Genomic DNA, 20,088 nt, shown 5'->3' with positions numbered 1-20,088 from the left:
CTGATCTTTGCTAATGTCTTGATATCTGCCTTCAAACTTTTGGATGAGTGGCTCCCATAATTAACAAACTTCTTTACTACAACAAGTTCACCACTCGATAAACCCGAAATGTGAACTCTACCAAATGCTCCACCACTTCCTACTGCACTTTTTTCATTCATTCCCATAACCAAATCATGCTCAGTGACTCTAGGAGGATAGAAGAATACCAAGCGCCAACTTCCCATTTAATGCTTGGAAGTGAATTGGGGCAAAACACATAAAAGTTACGCTTAAAAATGGGAGACCTAAAAGCTGAAATAAGCTTCTCGGATTTTGTAGGTTTTGAAAGGAAAGGAGTTTGGCGAAACCCATTAGAGTTTTATATGCTTTGAAGTAAATTGGAGTAAATCCCATAAAAGCTTTAAATGGGAGATCCAAGTGATGAAATAAGGTTTTCTGGTATCGAAAGCCACCCCAAGGGACCGGGGGAGCCGCATGGCCACCCCCGACCCTAGGGGATGACCGTGAGCCACCCCAGAGATGGCGCCAGCCACCTTTGCGAGCCACCCCCTCCCCAGTGGTAGCAACCCCCAAATCCCTTACTTTTTTTAAAACAAAATAAATAAATAAATAATAATAATAATAATAATAATAATAATAATAATAATAATAATATTTTAAGTTTTTAAATTAATAATTAAATAAAATAATATTATTTTAAGATGATGTGGCGAAAATGCTGACGTGACATTAATGGTGGTTAGAAAAATAGATAGAAAAATGACGGAAGCTGGACCAATTTCAAATTCGCGAAAAAGTTAAGCACCGAATACTTACTTTTAAAAAGTGAGATATCGAATTCAAATGGCGGTTCGACTAAGAGGTTTATTAGATACTTACCCTAAAAAAAGTTATAAAATAATAATAAAAAAAAAACAAAATTTATTTATTTATTATTATCATTATTTTTTTAAAAAAAGTTGTGTTTGGGAGAGGGGTGGCTTGCCAAGAGGAGGCTGCGCGGCCACCCTCAGGGGTTGGGGGCCATTGTAGGTGGCCGTGCGGCTACCCCCGACCCTTGGGAGTTGCTTTCGGACCACCCAACGGCCCCTGGGGGTGGCCGCACGCCACCTCGGCCCCTAGTGATGGCTTTCAGGCCACCCCCTCCCCATGGGGGGTGGCACCCTAAACATCAATTTTAAAAAAATAAAAAATAAAAAAATAAAATTTTAGTTTTTTAATTTTTAATTTTTAATTGAAAAATGATACGTGACAGGAGTATTATAGACATATTTAAAAAATATGGATATTTTTTAAATTTTTTGGTAGTTTGAGGGCCTTGAGTTCAAACGTTAATAATTCGTAAATTTACTAGTTAAATGGTTGGCAATTTAAGGGATTAAATTGTAAAATATATATATATTATTATTATTATTGTTGTTGTTGGATAAGGACAGTGTGAATCTGTGATTATGGCGCTTAAATTTAAAAGTTCAAAAATAAACCGACAGGAAAATAACCACTGCAAAGGGGTCCACCCCAAGTCACAGTCTCTCTACGGCCATGATTATCTCGTTCCAAAAGTGAAATACAAAGCAATCTGATTTGACCCCGCACAGGAGCCAAGCTCAATCGCAATCAGCTCTTAAAACGATGACGTCCCTCCACAGCAACCTCAAAACGACGCCGGTTCAAAACAACATCCAAATGAATTCCCCCAAGCGCCAAAACTGTTATAAAAACCGATAAGCTCCTGAAGAGGCCATGTTCTGTGTTGTTTTTAGTTTTGGTTGATTTGTGTTGAAGCTGCTGAAGCCCCTCTCATGCCTTTCTCTCTCTGTCTCTCTCTCTCCTCAAATCTCACGGACTTGATCTTCCAGAGCCTTCCGCCACAGACTTGATTTGTGTTGATTTTGCGTCTTGTAAACTGCTTCTATTCTCAGGTTTTGCTTCTAATCTGAGTATTTTTGGGATTTTGTTTCAATTCTGAAATGCCTTTGAAGTGATTTTGGGGATTTTGTTGATATGGGTTTGTCATGATTTTGGTTTGTTAATTGTTTTTGGGATTTTGTTGATCTGGGTTTGTCATTATTTTGCTGTTGAACTTCTGATCTACACTGGATTTTGGGGGTTTTAGTGATATGGGTTTGTCATGGTTTTGGTTTCTTAATGCTTTTGAGGATTTTGGTGATCTGGGTTTGTCATTATTTTGCTGTTGAACTTCTGATCTGCAATGGATTTTACTGTCAAACATTTAATGTAGAACACGTTTGCTTGCTTCTTGATGGAGGATGAACATGTTCTGCATTAAATGTTATCTGTATTTAGTAGAATACTCGACTTTTTTTTGTTTTTTCTTCTTTTTTTAGGTAGATAAGCATCAAGTCCTACTCACAAAAAGACGAATACATTCGGAATTTAATAGGATTCAAGGTTATCTGCAGCGTTTGTTCATAGGATTTAATTGAATTCACTAGAGTTTGTTCATTTTTCAAACATCTGCAAAGTTTTAGCAAAGCCATTTGGTGCAACTTTTCATGACAGTTAAAGTTGTTAGAATTGTTTGCTTAAAACCAATAAAAAATAATATTTAGTTAAAATAGAGAAATATTTAGAAAGTTTGATGTAGGAAGTTTCTTAAAAGCAATAGTTAAAATAAAAATAAAAAATAAAAAAGTAGAATTTTTAGCTAAAATTTGGGTAAAATTTGGAGAGTTTGTTAGGGATGCTCTAAAACCAGTTCTCTAATTTCAAAATTTCAATCTTCCAAGTGAGTGGCTTTTCGCTTCTCTTGGTTCTCGTGAATGGAGATAGGATCGGGTCCGATCGCTTCGTGCTCCAAAGACCACCAGAAGATCTACCAGGAATGGTTCAACTTTGCTGATTCAGGTACCTTTTCTTTTCACTCTTCCTTAATCATTATCAACCTCATTTCGTTGAATCAAATCACGAAAATCATTTGCTAATATTCTTTCCTTTAGATGGAGATGGTCGGATTACTGGAAATGACGCCACTAAGTTCTTCTCCATGTCGAAGTTATCTCGGTCAGAACTCAAGCAGGTCTCCAATAGTCCAATTTTTCACTGTTTAACTTTTTCTTTGGCAGCAATTTATCCATATCTAGGTTTGTAGATTTGATTTGACTCGTATTTTAGGTATTTTTACTGACATGTAGAAAGTTGGATAAGATTTACCACCTGTGGAGTTTAGTTAGATTATGTGTGGTGTGTCACTTGAGCAATGATAGTGTGTTGTATTATCAGAAATTTTCTTGTTGACATTTTTTTGTGATATTTTCAAGTAGATTTTGTTTCTCCTAGCATTTCAGTAAATTTATTGTTATTAGTGAGGCTTCCTAGGATGAAGAAAGGGTTTCCATAGATCGATACTACTACGTGCTTTAGCTTGCCGTTGCTTGCACCTTTTGAGTTTTGAATTGAAGAAGGATAAATAATAAAAGATGATTTTTTTTCCTTAATTGATTTGGTCCTCTTAGATATAGTATTATAGAAACCTATTCTGCTTGTATTTGGCCTTCCATTTTTTGATTTGTTATGTTACTTCTATGGATGAAGATCCTCTAGGATATTTTGGGTAAATTTATGTTGGAGTTTTTAAAATTTGAATCATTATTTTTAAGTAAATAATTTAGATTTTACTACCTTCGCACTCTAGAGGATCCGAGTTGCCAAAATTTAAATTATCTAGTCAAAATTTTTGTTTGGAGTTTAATAACTCTACCGAGGATCTTAATCCTACTCCTATCATGATCAATTTATGCAAATTTTCTATAATATTCAAGTATTTTGACTAACCTTATCCTTTTCAAAGGGTTTTATGGTTTTTATCTTGAGTTTAACAAATATAAGTGAAATGATTGTTCAAAACTTACATATTTATTTCTTATTTGTTTCCAAAGGTGTGGGCAATTGCAGATTCAAAGCGACAAGGGTTTTTGGGCTTTACTGATTTCATCACTGCGATGCAGGTTGTATATTGAACTATTGTTTCTGGGATTTTATAATAAAACCTTTTGCCTTTTGTCTAATTGTTGTAATGTACAGCTGGTTTCCCTGGCACAAGCAGGACACGAATTAACCCCAGATACCATTAAAACTGCAGGCAAGTAGAAGAATATGTTTCACTAGCTTTGCTCTTTCTCATACGTGTAGCAATGAGCTTGCTCATGCTTGCACGCATATGCACTGGAGCTTTTACTCATGAGTTTAACAAATTCATAATAAATTTTGTGAGATTAGATACTCCTCGCATTGACATTAGTAATTGAAGAATTCATGCATATGGACCTGATGGGTCCAGCATCATAAACCTCACATTCTCATATAGCTCAAATTAAAATTATATATGCAAGCTAGGTGCCAAGGTACAGGACCTTTAGTGGTACTTCTAAGCATGATTGTAAGCATCACTGTCCTTGTAAATGATTAAAGTTAATTTTGATTTTAAAAGATGAGATAAAGTTTAGTTTTGGAATGGGGATTTCAAACGGGGCCTAGATTCAAGCTAAACAATGTGCATTAAACCTTCCTTTTAACATGAGCTGGGATATATAGCTGTCCTTAAAACTTCAAGAATTGATTACATCGAATTGTGAAAGAAAGTGTAGCATCCGGGACTTGTAATCCCCATCTCCATCAATTAATGGGCATCCTTGTTGCGCATCACAACCCTATGTAGACTAAACATTTATATATGTAACAAACATTGTAAGGAGTTTAGAAAACAACCCTCTTTGGTATCATTTAAATGTAGCTTTAAGAATATGCATGTCATATCCCATTCAAGTATTGCTGCATTAGCATCAAGAATTGAAACTCCAAGCTTGATCCTTGGGTTGTTCCTTATGAGCCGTTCCTCAAGACTAGTTTGAATATTATGCTTCATATGCTATAAAAACATTGCTTTTCTTGTATTTTATTTGTTCAAGTTAGGTTGATGCATTTCCTTTCTTTTATTACAGCTGACATCGAGAATATCAAACCTCCATTGCTGGAAGGTTTGGATGATTTAGTAGCTGTAAGAGTCTTCCTTGTCCAGTTGTCCTCCTTGGTACTTTAATGGTTGAAATCATTAATCCATTGATTCTTTTCTCTCTCTCTCTCTCTCTCTCTCTCTCTCTTCAGAAAACCAAGGCTTTGACGATAAATGGCCACCTTGAAGTAAATGGTTTGTAAATTTTCTAATTTGTCAATGTTATGAGTAACATTGTTTAACCAGTCTTTTATTATGTTAGTTTTACTGGTGTTATAGGTTTCGTTCAGCCCCAACCACCATCAACTCAATGGTTTGGTTCAAAATCAGCAAAGAAGGTGAGATCTTCATTTTTCCACTTGTCATTGAGAGACTTTTTTTTGGGTATCTTAATTGAAATGTTTCATGTCTTTTTTTGCGTTATCTTTTATGATTCTTTTAAAATCTGTATCTGTCAAAAATTGGTATATTCTTCATAGAAATTGAGCTTAATTTCTTATTCAATGACCTTTGTGTTCAAAAGGTCTGTGAAGATTTTTTTCTTACTTTTTTAACTCTATCCCTCTCTCTCTCTCTCTCTCTCTCTCTCTCTCTCTATATATATATATATATATATATATATATCATATACCTATTGGTCCCATGAGCGACTGACAGATTTTTTCTGGTAAAGAGTTTGAGATTTCTGGTAAACAGTTGCTTGAGAATAGATATGCTCCCTTTTACATTTTTTAGGGTTTTTCTTTCGTTATTAGTAATTTATTATGAATTGATTAACCGAATGCGTTTACTTTCCCTCTGTTCCATATGATTGGATGGTTTTCTTTTTCTTTTGACTTCATCTCCATCAAAGTATGAACTAATCAAGATATTTGCAAGGCTATTTGGCAACTTGCTTGTAGTGCGTAGACAAAATCTGAACAGGAATTGATCAAACAGATTCTAGAGCATTTTGTCACTTGTCGCATTGGCGAGGATGATTGTTTTCTGATGCAAACATGAGCTTAGTATGAAATATTTACCCTTTAGTATAGATGAGTTTACCACTTAATGTCAACTCCATTTGTTATTATCTACAAGCCAAATAATTCTTAGGAAGTCAATGATCCATTCTTCTTATGGTTGAGTTTTTTTCTTCATTATTTTATCTTTCTTTTTTCTTTTTCTTTTTTTCTTTTTCTTTTTCTTTTTTCTCTCAGAAGATTAATATTTCTTTATATTTAACTTTTTTTGGCATTATATTCTTGTAGTTTACAAGGTAGACTTGTTGTTATGAGGATAGCTTTTTCGGGTTTATTTCCTAATGTGTTTCATCCCTCAACTCAGCTTCCTCCCAATGCAGTTACATCAATCATTGATGGCTTGAACAGATTGTACATTGAAAAGCTAAAGCCACTGGAAGTAACATATCGTTTTAATGATTTTGTTTCTCCCTTGATGGTGAGTAGACTTGACACATCTATAGTTTATACAACACTAGATATCATATTTTGGTTTATTGCTATTTAAACTAGAGATTGTGGTTTGGGAAATGGAGATATACTTCTCTTTCTAGCTTGTTTTCAACTCTAGGTTTGAAAGCTTTTGTAACTTTGAGGATTGATTTTTTATTTGTTCTTTTTCAGACTCACAGTGATTTTGATGCTAAGCCCATGGTCATGCTTTTGGGTCAATATTCAACAGGAAAGACAACATTTATAAAACATTTGCTAAGATGCAACTACCCAGGTTAGTTAAGTTCATTTGTTGCTGTTTGTCGCTTTTAGTTTGTTAATATGACTTGATCGATGATAAATGTCTCGGATTTACTATACTCTTCTCTTTGAACAGGAGCTCACATTGGACCAGAGCCTACCACTGACAGATTTGTTGTTGTTATGGTATAATAAGTCATCCTCATCATCCCATGTTAAGTTTATATGAACTGTAGAAATGTTTTTTTTTGTTTCATGATAGGAACTACCATTGCTGTTTTCTGTAATGTGTGTGTTTGAGTATTTTTGCTTTCTGTAGTTGTTATCTACATGTATATTTTGTAGACTTATTTTGGATGTAAATTCAATCCCTACTAATTTCACCAATATTTCACTGTTTTTGATTTATCACTTCTAAGTTACTTATCAAAAAAAGATTTATCACTACTAAGTCAACATGGACAAAGAATGTCTCCTTTCCTCTTTTTTTTCTTTTTCCTGGGTGAGACATTGAATGCAGATCTAAATACATTACAAGTAACATGTATATATTTCCAAGTATTTTTTTTCTTGCATACCGTAGAATTGTGATTTATTTTTCTGCCCATATTGTCACAAGAGATTGTGTCTAACAAATGAGTTTAGCCTTATGTGTGTAGATTTTTCAGGTCAAGAAACTTTCTTCTTCTTCTTTTCTACAAGTGTTTTTTATTTTATTATGTTGATGGTAATAGTGAATACCTTATTATCTTCTTGGATTTAGTCTGGACCTGATGAGAGGAGTATTCCTGGGAACACTATAGCTGTTAATGCAGAGATGCCATTTGGTGGGTTGACAACTTTTGGAGGAGCATTCTTATCAAAATTTGAGTGTTCTCAAATGCCTCATCCTGTGAGTAATAAATTGACAACTATTTTTGTATGATGATTGTTATTTAATTAAAATTTATCCAAAATATATTTATTATAAATATTATCCTCATCACTTAAAGAAGCTAATCTTTTCCCCTTGTGCTTATAGTTGTTAGATCAAATTACATTTGTAGACACTCCTGGGGTTCTATCTGGAGAAAAGCAACGAACACAAAGGAGTTATGATTTCACTGGTGTTATATCATGGTTTGCAGCAAAATGTGATCTTATTCTTCTTTTATTTGATCCCCATAAACTTGATATCAGTGATGAGTTCAAACGTGTCATTGCATCTCTACGCGGTAACGATGACAAAATACGCGTTGTTCTAAATAAAGCTGACCAAGTTGATACCCAACAAGTAAGACGTGTGCTTTTTGATTTTTCATTTGCTGTTTACCTTTTAGTTGGAATCATTCGATAAATACAATCTGACTTGCTTATATGTTGATGTCATATGATTTAGCTGATGAGAGTTTATGGGGCATTGATGTGGTCACTCGGAAAAGTTTTAAATACTCCAGAGGTTGTGCGTGTTTATATTGGGTAGGTTAGCTTTGTTCATCTTGACGTGCTTGTCATACTTTTAGAACTGCTTCAAATAATTTCTTTTACTCTAAGTTGACCTCCTCTTTTTTGCTTTGCAGCTCATTCAATGACAAGCCAGTTGATGAGGGAACGGAGGGCCCTATAGGGCGGGATCTTTTTGAGAAAGAACAAGATGATCTCCTTGCAGATTTGATTGATATTCCAAAGAAGGCTTGTGACCGTCGAGTATGCTAATACTATTCCTTCTGTTCTTTAATCAACTTGTCATGCACATTTGTTAACTTAGTCTGATTGTGCACATTGTAGATCAATGAATTTGTGAAACGTGCTAGAGCTGCTAAGATCCACGCCTATATAATTAGTCATCTCAAGAAGGAGATGCCTGCCATGATGGGCAAAGCTAAGACTCAACAACGACTTATTGATAATCTAGAAGATGAATTTGGAAAGGTCTCTCTCTCTCTCTCTCTCTCTCTCTTAATTTGTCTCTGTTGTGCATGCAAGTTTATGATTGTTAGTACGTTCTGCAAAATAGGTCCAGAGGGAGTTCCATCTTCCGGCAGGTGACTTTCCAAATGTTGAGCACTTCAGGGAGGTCTTGAATGGTTATAGCATCGACAAATTTGAGAAATTGAAGCCGAAGATGATTCAAGCGGTAGATGATATGCTTGGATATGAAATCCCAGAGCTCTTGAAGAATTTTAGAAATCCTTATGACTAAAAATGTTGCTACTTGTTTGGTACTGTGAGGAAAAAGAGTTGAAATTGTCTTTTTTATTATATGCTTTGTAGTAAACTGGTGCAGATCAGATGTTCTATTTTTCGGGTTCTAATGTGTATTGTTGTTTGTCTAGTATTTTTGAGATTTACATGTTGAAATGCATCTTTAATGTGAATCTCAGATTGTGTTCAGGTTTATAAGAACGGATCTCTCCCAAATAGTCAGGACCAAAGAAGTGACCATCCATTGGGTGAATGTTTTGCAGGAAAAATAATGCTAAATTAAAAATTTTAAAAAATAAAATAGAATTGTATATGTATATGTATATAAAATTTAACTAAAAACAATTGTTAATTGTTAAGCTAAATGCGAATGCTCTAACAACGGAAAGGATCCTCTCTAGTTCTATTTTATCCGGTTAGTTATAAATGGAGGAATATTTTTGTCTTTTTACATTTTTTTTAACAAAAATGTTATGTGCTACAACTAACTGGATACTCTCCATTTCAACTGAACTGGAGAGGATCCTAATACAACAACGATTTTAAGCTAAATCGTTTGAGAACTGCGTTTTTAAAAATTATAATTTGAAAAAGCAGAAAATCTGCTTTCAAATCGCAAAAGGGTGCTTTTTTGAAAACACAGATTTTTAAAAGCTAATTTACAATTTTAAAGGCTAAACTGTAATTTTGTCAAACGCTTAATTGCGATTTTAAAACTTACTGTTTTAAATTGCATATTCTAATATCGTTATTTTAAATCGCACTTTTTTAAGTCGCAACCTCAAACGGACCAAAAACTAATGAAAAATGATAGAAATTTCTTACAAACCGCTTTGTAGGAAATTTCTTACAACCTACATATAAAATTGACATGTGTTCATTGGCATGTGAGAAGCACATGTTATTTAAATAGCATGTGTTTTTTACATGCTTTTTTAATAGCATTAATAAAAAAACATATGCTTCTCACATGTGTAAAGGACACTTGTCATTTTTAAAACATTCCTAGTAGTCTCACCAAATTTTACTCACCAAAATAGCTAAAAACTACTTTTCTCTATTCTGGTAAGCCATTTTTTAAAAATTCCCTCAACAACCTCACAATTTTTACTATTTACTATTACTATTCCATTTAAATAATATTTTTCAGATTTCTTTATTTTTTTTATCTATTTAATCTTTTTATACAACAAGCTACCATACATCTTCATCTTGAGATTAGATCATTGCTAAGAAATTTATAGAAGTTTTCATTTGCTTCTAAACCAAATTCAAGAAAGAAAGAAAGAAAAGATAAATGAAAGAACCACAAAGTTTATATCGGGGACAAAGAAACTTTCATGTCTATGAAAAAAGGATATCATCGTGTGTGAGAGATGGGAAATAGGATAAGCAAATAGGAGAAGAAAGGAAGGAAAAAAAAATGTTGTGATCATGTGAGAGAGAAAGAAAAAACAAAATTGGTAAGAAAGTTGGTGAATGAATACTACTCATCAAAATTGAGTGATTTTTTAGTGTTTTCATTAAATTAGCTCATTTTGGTGATGCTACTAGGAATTCTCTTATATGTGGGTCGTAGAAAATTTCTTATCGTAAGAAATTTCTGTGCAATGAAAAATGCTACTCTTACTCCCAATTTTTTACACTTGATGTGGAATTTCCAAGTCAAATTTTTTTTTTCCACTATTCAACTCGGGGAATGATGGGGAATTGTGATTGGCGGGGGACGTTTTACCGTCCCCTGCCCTCCCCTTTTAATTAAAAAACAATTTTTTTTTATCAAAAAGTGAGGGTAGGAGACGTCTTACCGTCTTCCAACCGGCTTTTTGAATAAAAAAATAATAATTTTTTTATTCAAAAATTGACTTATGATGACATCAGAAGTCATTTTTTTGATAAAAAAAAAAATTTGTTTTTTAATTAAAAGGGGAGGGCAGGGGACGTTTCCCCTGCCAATCACTACTCTAACTCTCTCTCCCGTTCTCTACAGCCGGCGACGAAATATCCTGTCCCATTGAAACAATCCAAAATATCTTCAATCAGCAGTCGGCAGCATATCGATTGCGAATCCCAAGAAACGCATACTAAGATCCGACGACTAATCTTATTTCTGGTTCTGAGATAGAATTCGGTACCAGATTTGACGGGAAAATGGAGAAGACGACGAAAATTGGGAAGAGATTTGAAGGGAAGGTGGCGATCGTAACGGCTTCGACTCAGGGCATTGGCTTCGGCATAGCCGAGCGGCTCGGCCTGGAAGGTGCCTCTGTCGTCGTGTCTTCTCGCAAACAGGTTTGTGGGTGACTCGCTCCCTCTCAATTTTCGGTTGTTGGTTCATATTTTGGTGTAATTACACTCTAGTTCATCTGGGGTTTCTCAATTCTAGACAAAGTTGGTTTCTTTTTCTACTTTATCTTTGATTGCTTTGAAATCTGAGATCAGGAAATGGAACCCTGAAATTTATGTTGTTTAGATTTTGAGAAAATGAAGTTTTTATCTCAGCTAATTCTAATGTTGGTATCAGGTTTACTTGGACGGAGAGTTAGAGCTGAATTCGTCAGGAATTAGAATTTGTTTTAACATTTAATTATACATATAATGTCCCCCACATTCCACGCTTGTGCTTTATTTTCTTCAGGAAATATATGTACTTAATTTTATTTTATTTTAATTAATTGGGTGATATGCTTTTTGACCCCTGAAAGGTTGTAGTGGAAGTGGAACGGTAAGGTGGGATTTGGGGGTATGTTCAATTTTTTATTTTATTCTTTGGGATCGATATGTGAACCTGGCTATTGTCAAATCACCGCTTATCACTTATATTTCAAAAGTTTAAGTCAATAAAAAATTATTGATTTAATCATTTAATTAATATTTTAAGAATCGATATGTGAACGTAAGTATTGTTAAATCAACACTTATTTCAAAAGCTTAAGTTGATAGAAAATGATTAATTTAATTATTTAATTAATATTTTATTACTCTCATGTGGCTCAAACTCTTCCTTAACAAGTGAAGCTCAAGTGGTAAGGGTATTGGTTTTTGTGGTAGTCCTATGAAGTCTAAGGTTCGAATCCCCTTTGATGCAAACAATTTCTTGGGGCCAGCCTGCCAATGAAGCTGGAGTATTATCCGATCTGTGCGGAGGGGGCGCTTTACACATATTCGGGATTTACCTGACAGGGGTGGGTACACGAAGTGGCCTGCCTTGGAGGGGTTCCTCGTCATAAAATAATAATAATAAGTGAGGCCCAATATTTGAAATATTAAATTGAAATGAGAGGTAAATGATGGGGATAAGGTTCGAACTCAATACATTTGCTCTGATACCAGATTACAATTCCATTTATCCCAAAAACTTAAACTCATAAACAATTATGGATTTAATCATTTGATTAATATTCAAATGAGTATGTATGAATTCCTTTCAAGTTGGATTTTCTTTTGGCCTCAGTTTAATGCATAGAGAACTGACAATAGAAAAAGAAAAATGAAATCTGGAATGTTAGGAAAAAAAAAAAAAACAAAGAATTTGATTTTCTTCTTTTCTTGACTTATATAAGCAACAAGGCAATAAGTCTCGTGTTGTTTTTTTATAGATATATTATGTTGATTTTTTTTTGTGTGGTGAAATTGTTACAGAAAAATGTAGATGAGGCAGTTGAAAAACTCAAAGCTCGAGGAATCGAAGTTTTGGGTGTCGTTTGTCATGTGTCTAGTGCAGAACAAAGGAAGAACCTCATAGACAAGACTGTTCAGGTGAGAAATGAAGTTGAATAGTAGATCTTTGTACGAATCACCCAGAAAAAAAAGGAAATAAATAAATCTAGGAACTTTAGAAAGTTTTAGTTTTGAAAGAAAAAAAAAAAAAAAAAAAAAGAGAAAAAAAGAACGAAAAAGAAGAAGAAGAAAGGAAATGCTCAAATTGATATGGTTTCTGCTTTGGAAGTCAGAGAAGTTCTACAGCTGGACTTGGTTAATTTCCCAATACCTTTTTGTTTCATGATTAGTAATGGGTGGCTATTTCATGCTGAAGCTTAGTAACTATCATACTATAGTAGTGAAATCTATAATCTAATCTGCTGCCAAAGGGCTTGATCACTTTTTTAAATGATAAGTTCTTCCCATAATGATCACAGCATCTTGCCATATTTTAACATGCATGCTTTCTTGATCACAGCATCTGGTCGTATGTGCGTACTTTTTCTTTGGAGGGCAAGTTTCATGTTTAATGTAAGCACATCTGTCTTTACTAATGCAGAGATATGGAAAAGTAGATGTGGTTGTATCCAATGCTGCTGCTAATCCTTCTACTGATCCCATTTTGCAAACGAAAGAATCTGTACTGGACAAACTGTGGGAGATAAATGTCAAATCCTCCATACTTATTTTAAAGGTAATTTCTCTAGAGAATGTTCTTCATTGTAGGGGCAAGCATGGCAGATCTATACTGGATTTCTATAATATGGCTAGCGTCACAGTGTCTTACCTATTTGTTTGTTCTTATGGATACTATGCCAGTGGTCTATAGTACTTAGTGGCCTTGCTAACCTTTTCCATAGACTTTTCTCACAGCTGATAGTTCTTCTCTTTGTGGTCTTCATGTGCTGACATTGTTGGTGTGATTTGTAAACGTTTTGAAACTCGCTTCTTTAATTTTTACAGGATGTAGCTCCTTACTTGCAGAAGGGTTCTTCGGTGGTTATAATCTCTTCTATCACCGCCTACCAACCACCACCTTCCATGGCTATGTATGCAGTGACTAAAACGGCGCTTCTTGGGCTTACCAAGGTGTGACTTGGTTCCCAAATTCCTCTTGTTTATTCAAGAACTTCTCAAATCATGAATGTCTTCTTTTCATGTTCTTATTCTTTCTTGATCTTCATTTAGGCTCTCGCAGCCGAGATGGCCCCGGATACTCGTGTAAACTGTGTTGCTCCGGGTTTTGTACCAACGTACTTTGCCGCATCCCTTATAGAAGATGAATCTGTTGTAAGTTCATATTCATCCCAAGTTGCTTGTCTGCACTTTGCCCCCCTTCAGAAGATGTTGAACATTGATCTCTGCAATTAATCAAAAATGGGTTTAATCTGTTGCAGAAGCAGGAGATCGAGGCGAAGTCTTTACTTAACAGGCTCGGTACCACTCAAGACATGGCTGCTGCTGCTGCCTTTTTGGCTTCTGATGATGCAGCTTATATAACAGGAGAAACTCTGGTGGTCGGGGGAGGGACGCCCTCGAGACTCTAATTCCCTTTCTTCTTTTCTCAATAACCCATTGATTTATTTACTTGTTTTCAATGGGATGATTAGAATGCAAGAACTATAAAGTCACAAGTTACATGTAATCTATTATAGACCTGAATATGGAAAGAAGCCAGTATATATATATATATATATAATCTCCGTTTGACATCCAGTGCAATACTCTGATCTGAACCGTTCATTCCAAATTGCGAAAGCATAAGAGAAGAAAATGTGACTTTTGCAAGCCATCGGAATAATCAATAGAGGTGACTAAACCACCCATTATGACCAAAAGAAGTTGTTCAGCCACCTTTAATAGCCAGTTTAGAGGTGCCTCCATCCGTGACCAAGGGTGTGGTTCAGCCACCCCAACGGCGCTTGCAAGCCAACTTTGGAATGTGTTTTACGATATCGTCCCAAGTACACGTTCTAAGATAATAAACTAGAATGGAGAGCTTTCTTTACGTATCATGAATAGAGAATATGAACATTGATGGGATCCTCATAAACAATTCACACTATGAAATAAAAACAAATTTAGAATCAGATAAGAAAACATACATACTGATAATTCTAATTTCCGTGGTAGAACTGGGAGTAGCAAACACTTTGAACACTTGGGGCAACTCGGACGACATATGTACATATTAAATTAGCACAAATCAAAATGTGCTGCTTCTTCACAATACACCATCTTCTAACTTCTTGATATGGGAAATCAGTTTTCCGCGTTATCTCCATCAACATCCTCACCGCGTCTTAACCTCTCCATGTAGAGTTCATTAACTATTACGGTTTTGAGCTTCTTGCTCTGCATCTTCTATGGCGATTTACATACACTTACAAATTTGGACAGAAAGAACAGAGTGGTCGGGAAGCATGGCGTATTTCCATCAGTCCCTTCCGGTATTTACTCACGACATCATCGAAACATAAAGACGGAATGCAAAATTTTTACACAGGAACCACATCAGTATTTTGATTATCATCGCACGTCAAAATTAGTCCTTCAACATAGGTTGGGAGGAGGCAGCGGACCCACTGGCAGCCTGTTGAGACAGGCTGTGCTGGTGGAACAATCATAAGCACATTTTCATGGCGTCGAACAACCCCCATCACACTTACAGTGCTCCCTTCTTTGATATACCTGATATACAACACATGTCCTCTATGAAGCATTTCAATTGCAAAAAGAATGAAGACTGAAAATTCAATAAATCAAGTCATGAGCTTCGAATCTACCGTTCTCAAAACATACATATGCAAAATCCTGCAAATATGACATTGAGAAGCATGGTCTTGATAAAGCACTCAAAACAGAACAATCAGGACAATTACGGGCATACCCTTCTTTGAGGCGCATTACACGGTCATCACTAGAGAGGTTGCGATCAGCTAGCCACCGTAAAAAGCTTGGAGATAAGTCTCTGTTTTCCTTTGTTACATCAACTGCAGTAGCTGGTTTGACAAATGCAGCAACCTTAGCCCCATAACCTGCTTTTACTAATGCTCTTAACCCAGTTTGGAAGTCTGATATGTAAAAATCAGCCACATATTTCTGTTGATCAAAAGTCACTAAATTGTCATTTACAGAACTTTGATTCTCAAACTATAAAATCAATAGAAATTAGTTCAACAAACTAACCTCTGCATGTCTAGATCCCCACGAGAAGCAACGGTGTTTCGGATTTGCAGATTTCCCACCCAATCCTTTGTATTCATACAGTTCTGTGGAAACATATACACACCTAGGTATCCTCTGGTACGATGACTCCAAAGGAATACTGCCACAGGTTACAACCTACATGAAGAGATAAAGATGACACATTACTCCTGAGGAAAATCATAATTAGAAAAACTTATCAACTGTCCTTTCAGAATTTGCTTTTTCTTTTTTCTTTTTTTTTTTCTTTTTTCCCTCTCTCTCTCTCTCTTCCCCCTTTCAAAGACATGAGGCTCTAGTTATTTAATCAAATATAACTCAAATTGTTCAAGTTTACTGATAAGGAACTTCTACAACAAATAAAATTCCAAAACCAGTTTATATATTCTGATGAACCAGATGAATTTAGAGATATATCAGAACAAGAAGCACTACATACTACATCGTAACACTTGTAAATGCTTTTGAAAAATAATCTTCCACTTCAAGTTGGAGATTACAACAAAAAGAGAGAATCAATCATGCACAAAAGTTATCCTAATTTTTTGAGCAGAACACATTCCTAATATCAGAGAATGGAATATTTGATAGCCTGAGGAAGTGGATGCCCACCAAATAGCCAGTGGTGATAAAACTCGCCTGTAAATCCTAGAGAAGCTCCATCAAAAACCTCCAATAATTTTTTCTTCTTTTTTCATGTTCCGAGAATACTCCTCTGCCACTTGGATTATTTCAGCCTCCATCTATCCAGTAACAGTTAATGATGAGGCTAAAATAACAGCCTCTAAACCAAGACTCTTAACAGGATTTTTCATACAACTCACTGTATTCAACATGAATATTAAAGAGACCCTCCATATTAATGGCCAAGATATTACCCAGTATATGACATTAGAAAGCAGAAAAAGAAATGCATTGTTCAATGGTGAACCAGAGTTTACAAGGAAGCTGGAAGTTCAATAGTATCTTCCACCCTCATCCAACAAAATTCGAAACATTGCATCAGCTTGTCAACATTAAACCGAAGACCCCAATTTTCAAATGCATCTGCATCATGATTTGACTGGCATAGATCACCTAGAAAAGCTCATCTTGAAATCAGTCTTGGGGAGCCTCCTAAGAAATTGGTTAAGTCCAGTGGCCTTTAAAGGTGTCCAAGTAGTTTACATTCATCAGAGCAGTAAAAATATCAGGGCAGAATAAAAGATTACTACCAGAACCCACACCCAAAGCCAGGTTCACGGTGCCCTTACAGAATTCTATATCCTTTAACCCCTATAGAAGCAAAATATGGTCCCTCGCAAAGCCTAACTAGCACATGCAACCTTGCCACTATCCTTGATAACTTTACTTGCTGAAGCCCATCGGTCAGATGGACCCCAAACCTTCAACAAGTTTGTATCTTGCAAAGTAATCCGCACCATCCAAGGTGCAAGTAAAAATATTCAGTTTCATTTGCACTTTGAGTGCATTTGCCCCGGCTATTTTGTAGGCCAAACACACACATTTAAACAACATCATGTAAAGTGTTTTGTTTGGGAGTGTGTTTAAAAAAATAGCAGTCTAAAAACGTGAAAGAAAATCATGTTTTTTCCAAGGGGTGCGTTCTTAATAACACAAGATTTTAAAAGCCGAACCACAATTTTACCAAGCGAACACTTTATCTACACCTCCTTCACCTTACTAATGAACATTTTTGTCAGCCCAACAAATCCGAAAAAATAATAATAATAATAATAATAATAAATAAAATAGATAAGTAGGTAAACTGAACGACACCCAAAATGTCAATCTCAATCAAAACCACCCGGGTCAAAGTAGAATCATCAAAATTCCACATTCGACATCATTCAGCATCCTAATATTCAAAATGTCAATATCAAAAAAAAAAAAAAAAAAAAAAAAAATCACTCTCTATTTTTTTCCCCCTAGCTAACAGTATCCGTTAATCACGACTGGTAATTAAACACTAGAACAACAATGATTACGATCGGCTACTCTTCATTTCAATTACGCAAAGACAATTTCATAGATTTCCAGCAAAGAAAGGTGCTGAGAGTGAAATTACCCCAGTGACCTTGACGTACTGTCCGTCAATAGCACCCCTGAGCTCCGCGTCGGGGTACCCCCTTACAAACCCTAGCAACCCTCTCCTCCTCCACACGCAATTCCACGTCATGGCCACCAGAACCAGTACCACCGCGCCCCCCACCGCCACTAGCACCACCGCCTTCTTCACGGCCACCATCAGAAACGCCCCCACCAGCAGCCCCATCGCCACCGCCACCACCACCACCCACACCGCCGCCTTCGGCAACCTCATCGCCCGTACCTTCTTCTCCCCCGCCAAGCTCGTCACCGAAGAACCGTACACCGCCTTTCCGGGCGGCTCGATGTGCCCCGACCGACGGCCCGTGGAGGATCCAAGCGGGCCGGACCCGATGGGCCCGGAGGTGATAAGACCCGTGGGCTGGAGAGGTATCGGGCCGGAGGATTTCTTGGGGATCGGGCCGGAGTTGGGCCCGGATCGGACGGATCCGCTGTTGTGCTGGGAGTGGGATGAGGAGGAGGAGGGGCGGGATAACTTGGTAGGAGGAGGACCGGTGGATGAAGGATCGAGGAATTGATGGATGTCGAACATTTTGCCAAGCTCACCGGACTTCTTAACGTCACCGCCCGTGTACGGCATGGCGCGTGACGCCATTGTGGGCCGCTCCTTGGCCTGCTGCTCCGGCCTGCCTGAAACGTAGAGCCCACCGCTCAGCTGGTGCGACGTCGTTCGACTGCCCATTTCTGTACACAGAGAGAGTTGTGCGAGAGAGAGAGAGATAGAGAGAGAGAGTGTGTGTGACTGTGTGTGTGTAGGTAGAGGAGGTGAAAGGAGGTGCTGATGGTGGGAGGTTGGGGGTGAAATGGCGGAAATGGGACTGCGTTTTGATATAATGACGTGTGTATCCCTGTCTTCGTCTTCAAATTGCGGCACAGTGTTCGTTATCGAATCAGTTCCACTCGGGGGGGCTGATTAATTCGTTGTTTTGAGGACTGATAGTGAGTGAGTGAGTGAATTGACCTTTTTGTTCATCACCTCTCACACTAATATTATTCATTAAAAAAAATAAACAGTACGGATATGCGAAATGTTTTTTTTTTTATTTTTTTTCATAAAATACTCATCAAAATAAAAAAATATGTTTTTACCTTAATATCATTTTAAAACATTTTTTCAAATAAATAATAAAATCCAAAACATATTAACAAACATGGAGATCTCACTAATTTTCATTCAAATTATTTGAACTCAAATATTTAAGTTCATATTGTTAGATGTTCCCATGTCTTATTTATAATTTCTCTTATTTATTGTTAAACTTTTTTTTTTTTTTTTTTTAAATCCTCCTTGAGATTAGAAAGTGCATAGTGATTTGATATTTGCATACGTATCGTCCTTCAACACCAATCAACTTCATCATATAATCTAAAAAATGTCATGTCACTTATTTTTTGGTCTACACTAAAGGGTTTTGTCACCTTGGTATGTGGGAAATGAAAATATTGTAATTAATCTTAATTTTGCAAGTTATTCCCATTTATAAATTGTTGACTCACAAAGTAAGTGCACATCTCTAATGGACTAATGGCAGTCAAAACTTATCAAATTAGGGTTCTTAAAATTATAATTATAATTTATAATAAACGATCTAGATTTTAATTTTCAATACACAACTTAATGAGATATATTGCTAAGAGAAAATTAAAGTTTCTTTAACAACATTTTTAAAAAAAATAATTAATGCTAAAGTAAGAAAATCCAAAACTATTAATTATAAACGGCTATTAAGATTTTAATAATGGGTAAATTTTATTTTACACACTTATTTATCATATTTATTTAACATTTACCGAAGTAAAAATAGTCAAAATGCACTTTTCAAAAAATAAATTATTTTTGAATGCAATTCCAAACAGAGAATCTGGTTAATAACAAAGAGAACATTGTTGGGGGAATTTTATCCTCATTGAAAACCAGTTATTCTTCTTTATTATCTGTCACGATCGAACTCATCCATTGGTCCCATTAGGAGGTTAGCGGTGTGGGTTGATGGACCTACGACGCAGATCTGCTGGCCAGAAAATCTTTTAGGTTGTATTTTTCTTTTATTTCCGGCAACTACATTGAGTTACATTCTGCATAACCATGGGATATATCCGACCGTTGAGGATAAAATCCAATCACAATCGCCCTTGCAGAATTAAATCTGGGCTGTATATGGGACCCAAATCTTTTTTACTCCTGACGAGTGGTAGATCTACAGTCCACATCAATGC

General features: G+C 36.0%; 3 protein-coding genes across 3 annotated transcripts; 2 read left to right on the top strand and 1 right to left on the bottom strand.

Annotated features, from left to right (window-relative positions):
- Positions 1–1,653: 1,653 nt before the first annotated feature.
- LOC133868464 (EH domain-containing protein 2) lies at positions 1,654–9,026 on the top strand. Its single transcript, XM_062305365.1, has 17 exons — positions 1,654–1,925; positions 2,754–2,871; positions 2,964–3,043; positions 3,903–3,971; positions 4,048–4,105; positions 4,965–5,020; positions 5,128–5,170; positions 5,255–5,313; positions 6,302–6,415; positions 6,601–6,703; positions 6,806–6,855; positions 7,433–7,561; positions 7,691–7,942; positions 8,048–8,127; positions 8,229–8,355; positions 8,437–8,580; positions 8,666–9,026. Exons 2-17 carry the CDS (start codon positions 2,787–2,789, stop codon positions 8,849–8,851), a joined length of 1,635 nt encoding a protein of 544 aa, XP_062161349.1. The 5' UTR covers positions 1,654–1,925; positions 2,754–2,786; the 3' UTR covers positions 8,852–9,026.
- Positions 9,027–10,784: 1,758 nt separating this feature from the next.
- Positions 10,785–14,271, top strand: LOC133868293 (tropinone reductase-like 3). Its single transcript, XM_062305109.1, has 6 exons — positions 10,785–11,145; positions 12,496–12,612; positions 13,115–13,249; positions 13,519–13,644; positions 13,744–13,845; positions 13,953–14,271. Exons 1-6 carry the CDS (start codon positions 11,005–11,007, stop codon positions 14,100–14,102), a joined length of 771 nt encoding a protein of 256 aa, XP_062161093.1. The 5' UTR covers positions 10,785–11,004; the 3' UTR covers positions 14,103–14,271.
- A 294-nt stretch (positions 14,272–14,565) lies between these two features.
- On the bottom strand, positions 14,566–18,782 carry LOC133868292 (uncharacterized membrane protein At1g16860). The gene is made up of 4 exons (XM_062305108.1): positions 17,831–18,782; positions 15,745–15,900; positions 15,446–15,657; positions 14,566–15,246 (listed from the first exon to the last, which is right to left on the bottom strand). The coding sequence occupies exons 1-4, from the start codon at positions 18,551–18,553 to the stop codon at positions 15,054–15,056; spliced, it is 1,284 nt and encodes a 427-aa protein (XP_062161092.1). The 5' UTR covers positions 18,554–18,782; the 3' UTR covers positions 14,566–15,053.
- Positions 18,783–20,088: the final 1,306 nt, after the last annotated feature.

The sequence above is a fragment of the Alnus glutinosa genome, chromosome 5, assembly GCF_958979055.1.
Source record: "Alnus glutinosa chromosome 5, dhAlnGlut1.1, whole genome shotgun sequence".
Classification (NCBI taxonomy): Eukaryota; Viridiplantae; Streptophyta; class Magnoliopsida; order Fagales; family Betulaceae; genus Alnus; species Alnus glutinosa.
The sequence above is the reverse complement of the archived record's forward strand: the minus strand, read 5'-3'. Positions and strand labels throughout refer to the sequence as shown.

What these genes read in the sequence shown, in the direction of transcription:
- LOC133868464 (XM_062305365.1), top strand. Translation starts at nt 2,787, where the DNA reads ATGGAGATAGGATCGGGTCCGATCGCTTCGTGCTCCAAAGACCACCAG. An exon ending in ATTTCATCACTGCGATGCAG is followed by an intron (nt 3,972 to 4,047) that starts GTTGTATATTGA and finishes TGTAATGTACAG; the next exon opens with CTGGTTTCCCTGGCACAAGC. An exon ending in GCTAAGATGCAACTACCCAG is followed by an intron (nt 6,704 to 6,805) that starts GTTAGTTAAGTT and finishes CTCTTTGAACAG; the next exon opens with GAGCTCACATTGGACCAGAG.
- LOC133868292 (XM_062305108.1), bottom strand. Translation starts at nt 18,553, where the DNA reads ATGGGCAGTCGAACGACGTCGCACCAGCTGAGCGGTGGGCTCTACGTT. An exon ending in AGTACGTCAAGGTCACTGGG is followed by an intron (nt 15,901 to 17,830) that starts GTAATTTCACTC and finishes CTCTTCATGTAG; the next exon opens with GTTGTAACCTGTGGCAGTAT. An exon ending in GTAATGCGCCTCAAAGAAGG is followed by an intron (nt 15,247 to 15,445) that starts GTATGCCCGTAA and finishes GTTGTATATCAG; the next exon opens with GTATATCAAAGAAGGGAGCA.
- LOC133868293 (XM_062305109.1), top strand. Translation starts at nt 11,005, where the DNA reads ATGGAGAAGACGACGAAAATTGGGAAGAGATTTGAAGGGAAGGTGGCG. An exon ending in TCGTGTCTTCTCGCAAACAG is followed by an intron (nt 11,146 to 12,495) that starts GTTTGTGGGTGA and finishes AAATTGTTACAG; the next exon opens with AAAAATGTAGATGAGGCAGT. An exon ending in TCATAGACAAGACTGTTCAG is followed by an intron (nt 12,613 to 13,114) that starts GTGAGAAATGAA and finishes TTACTAATGCAG; the next exon opens with AGATATGGAAAAGTAGATGT.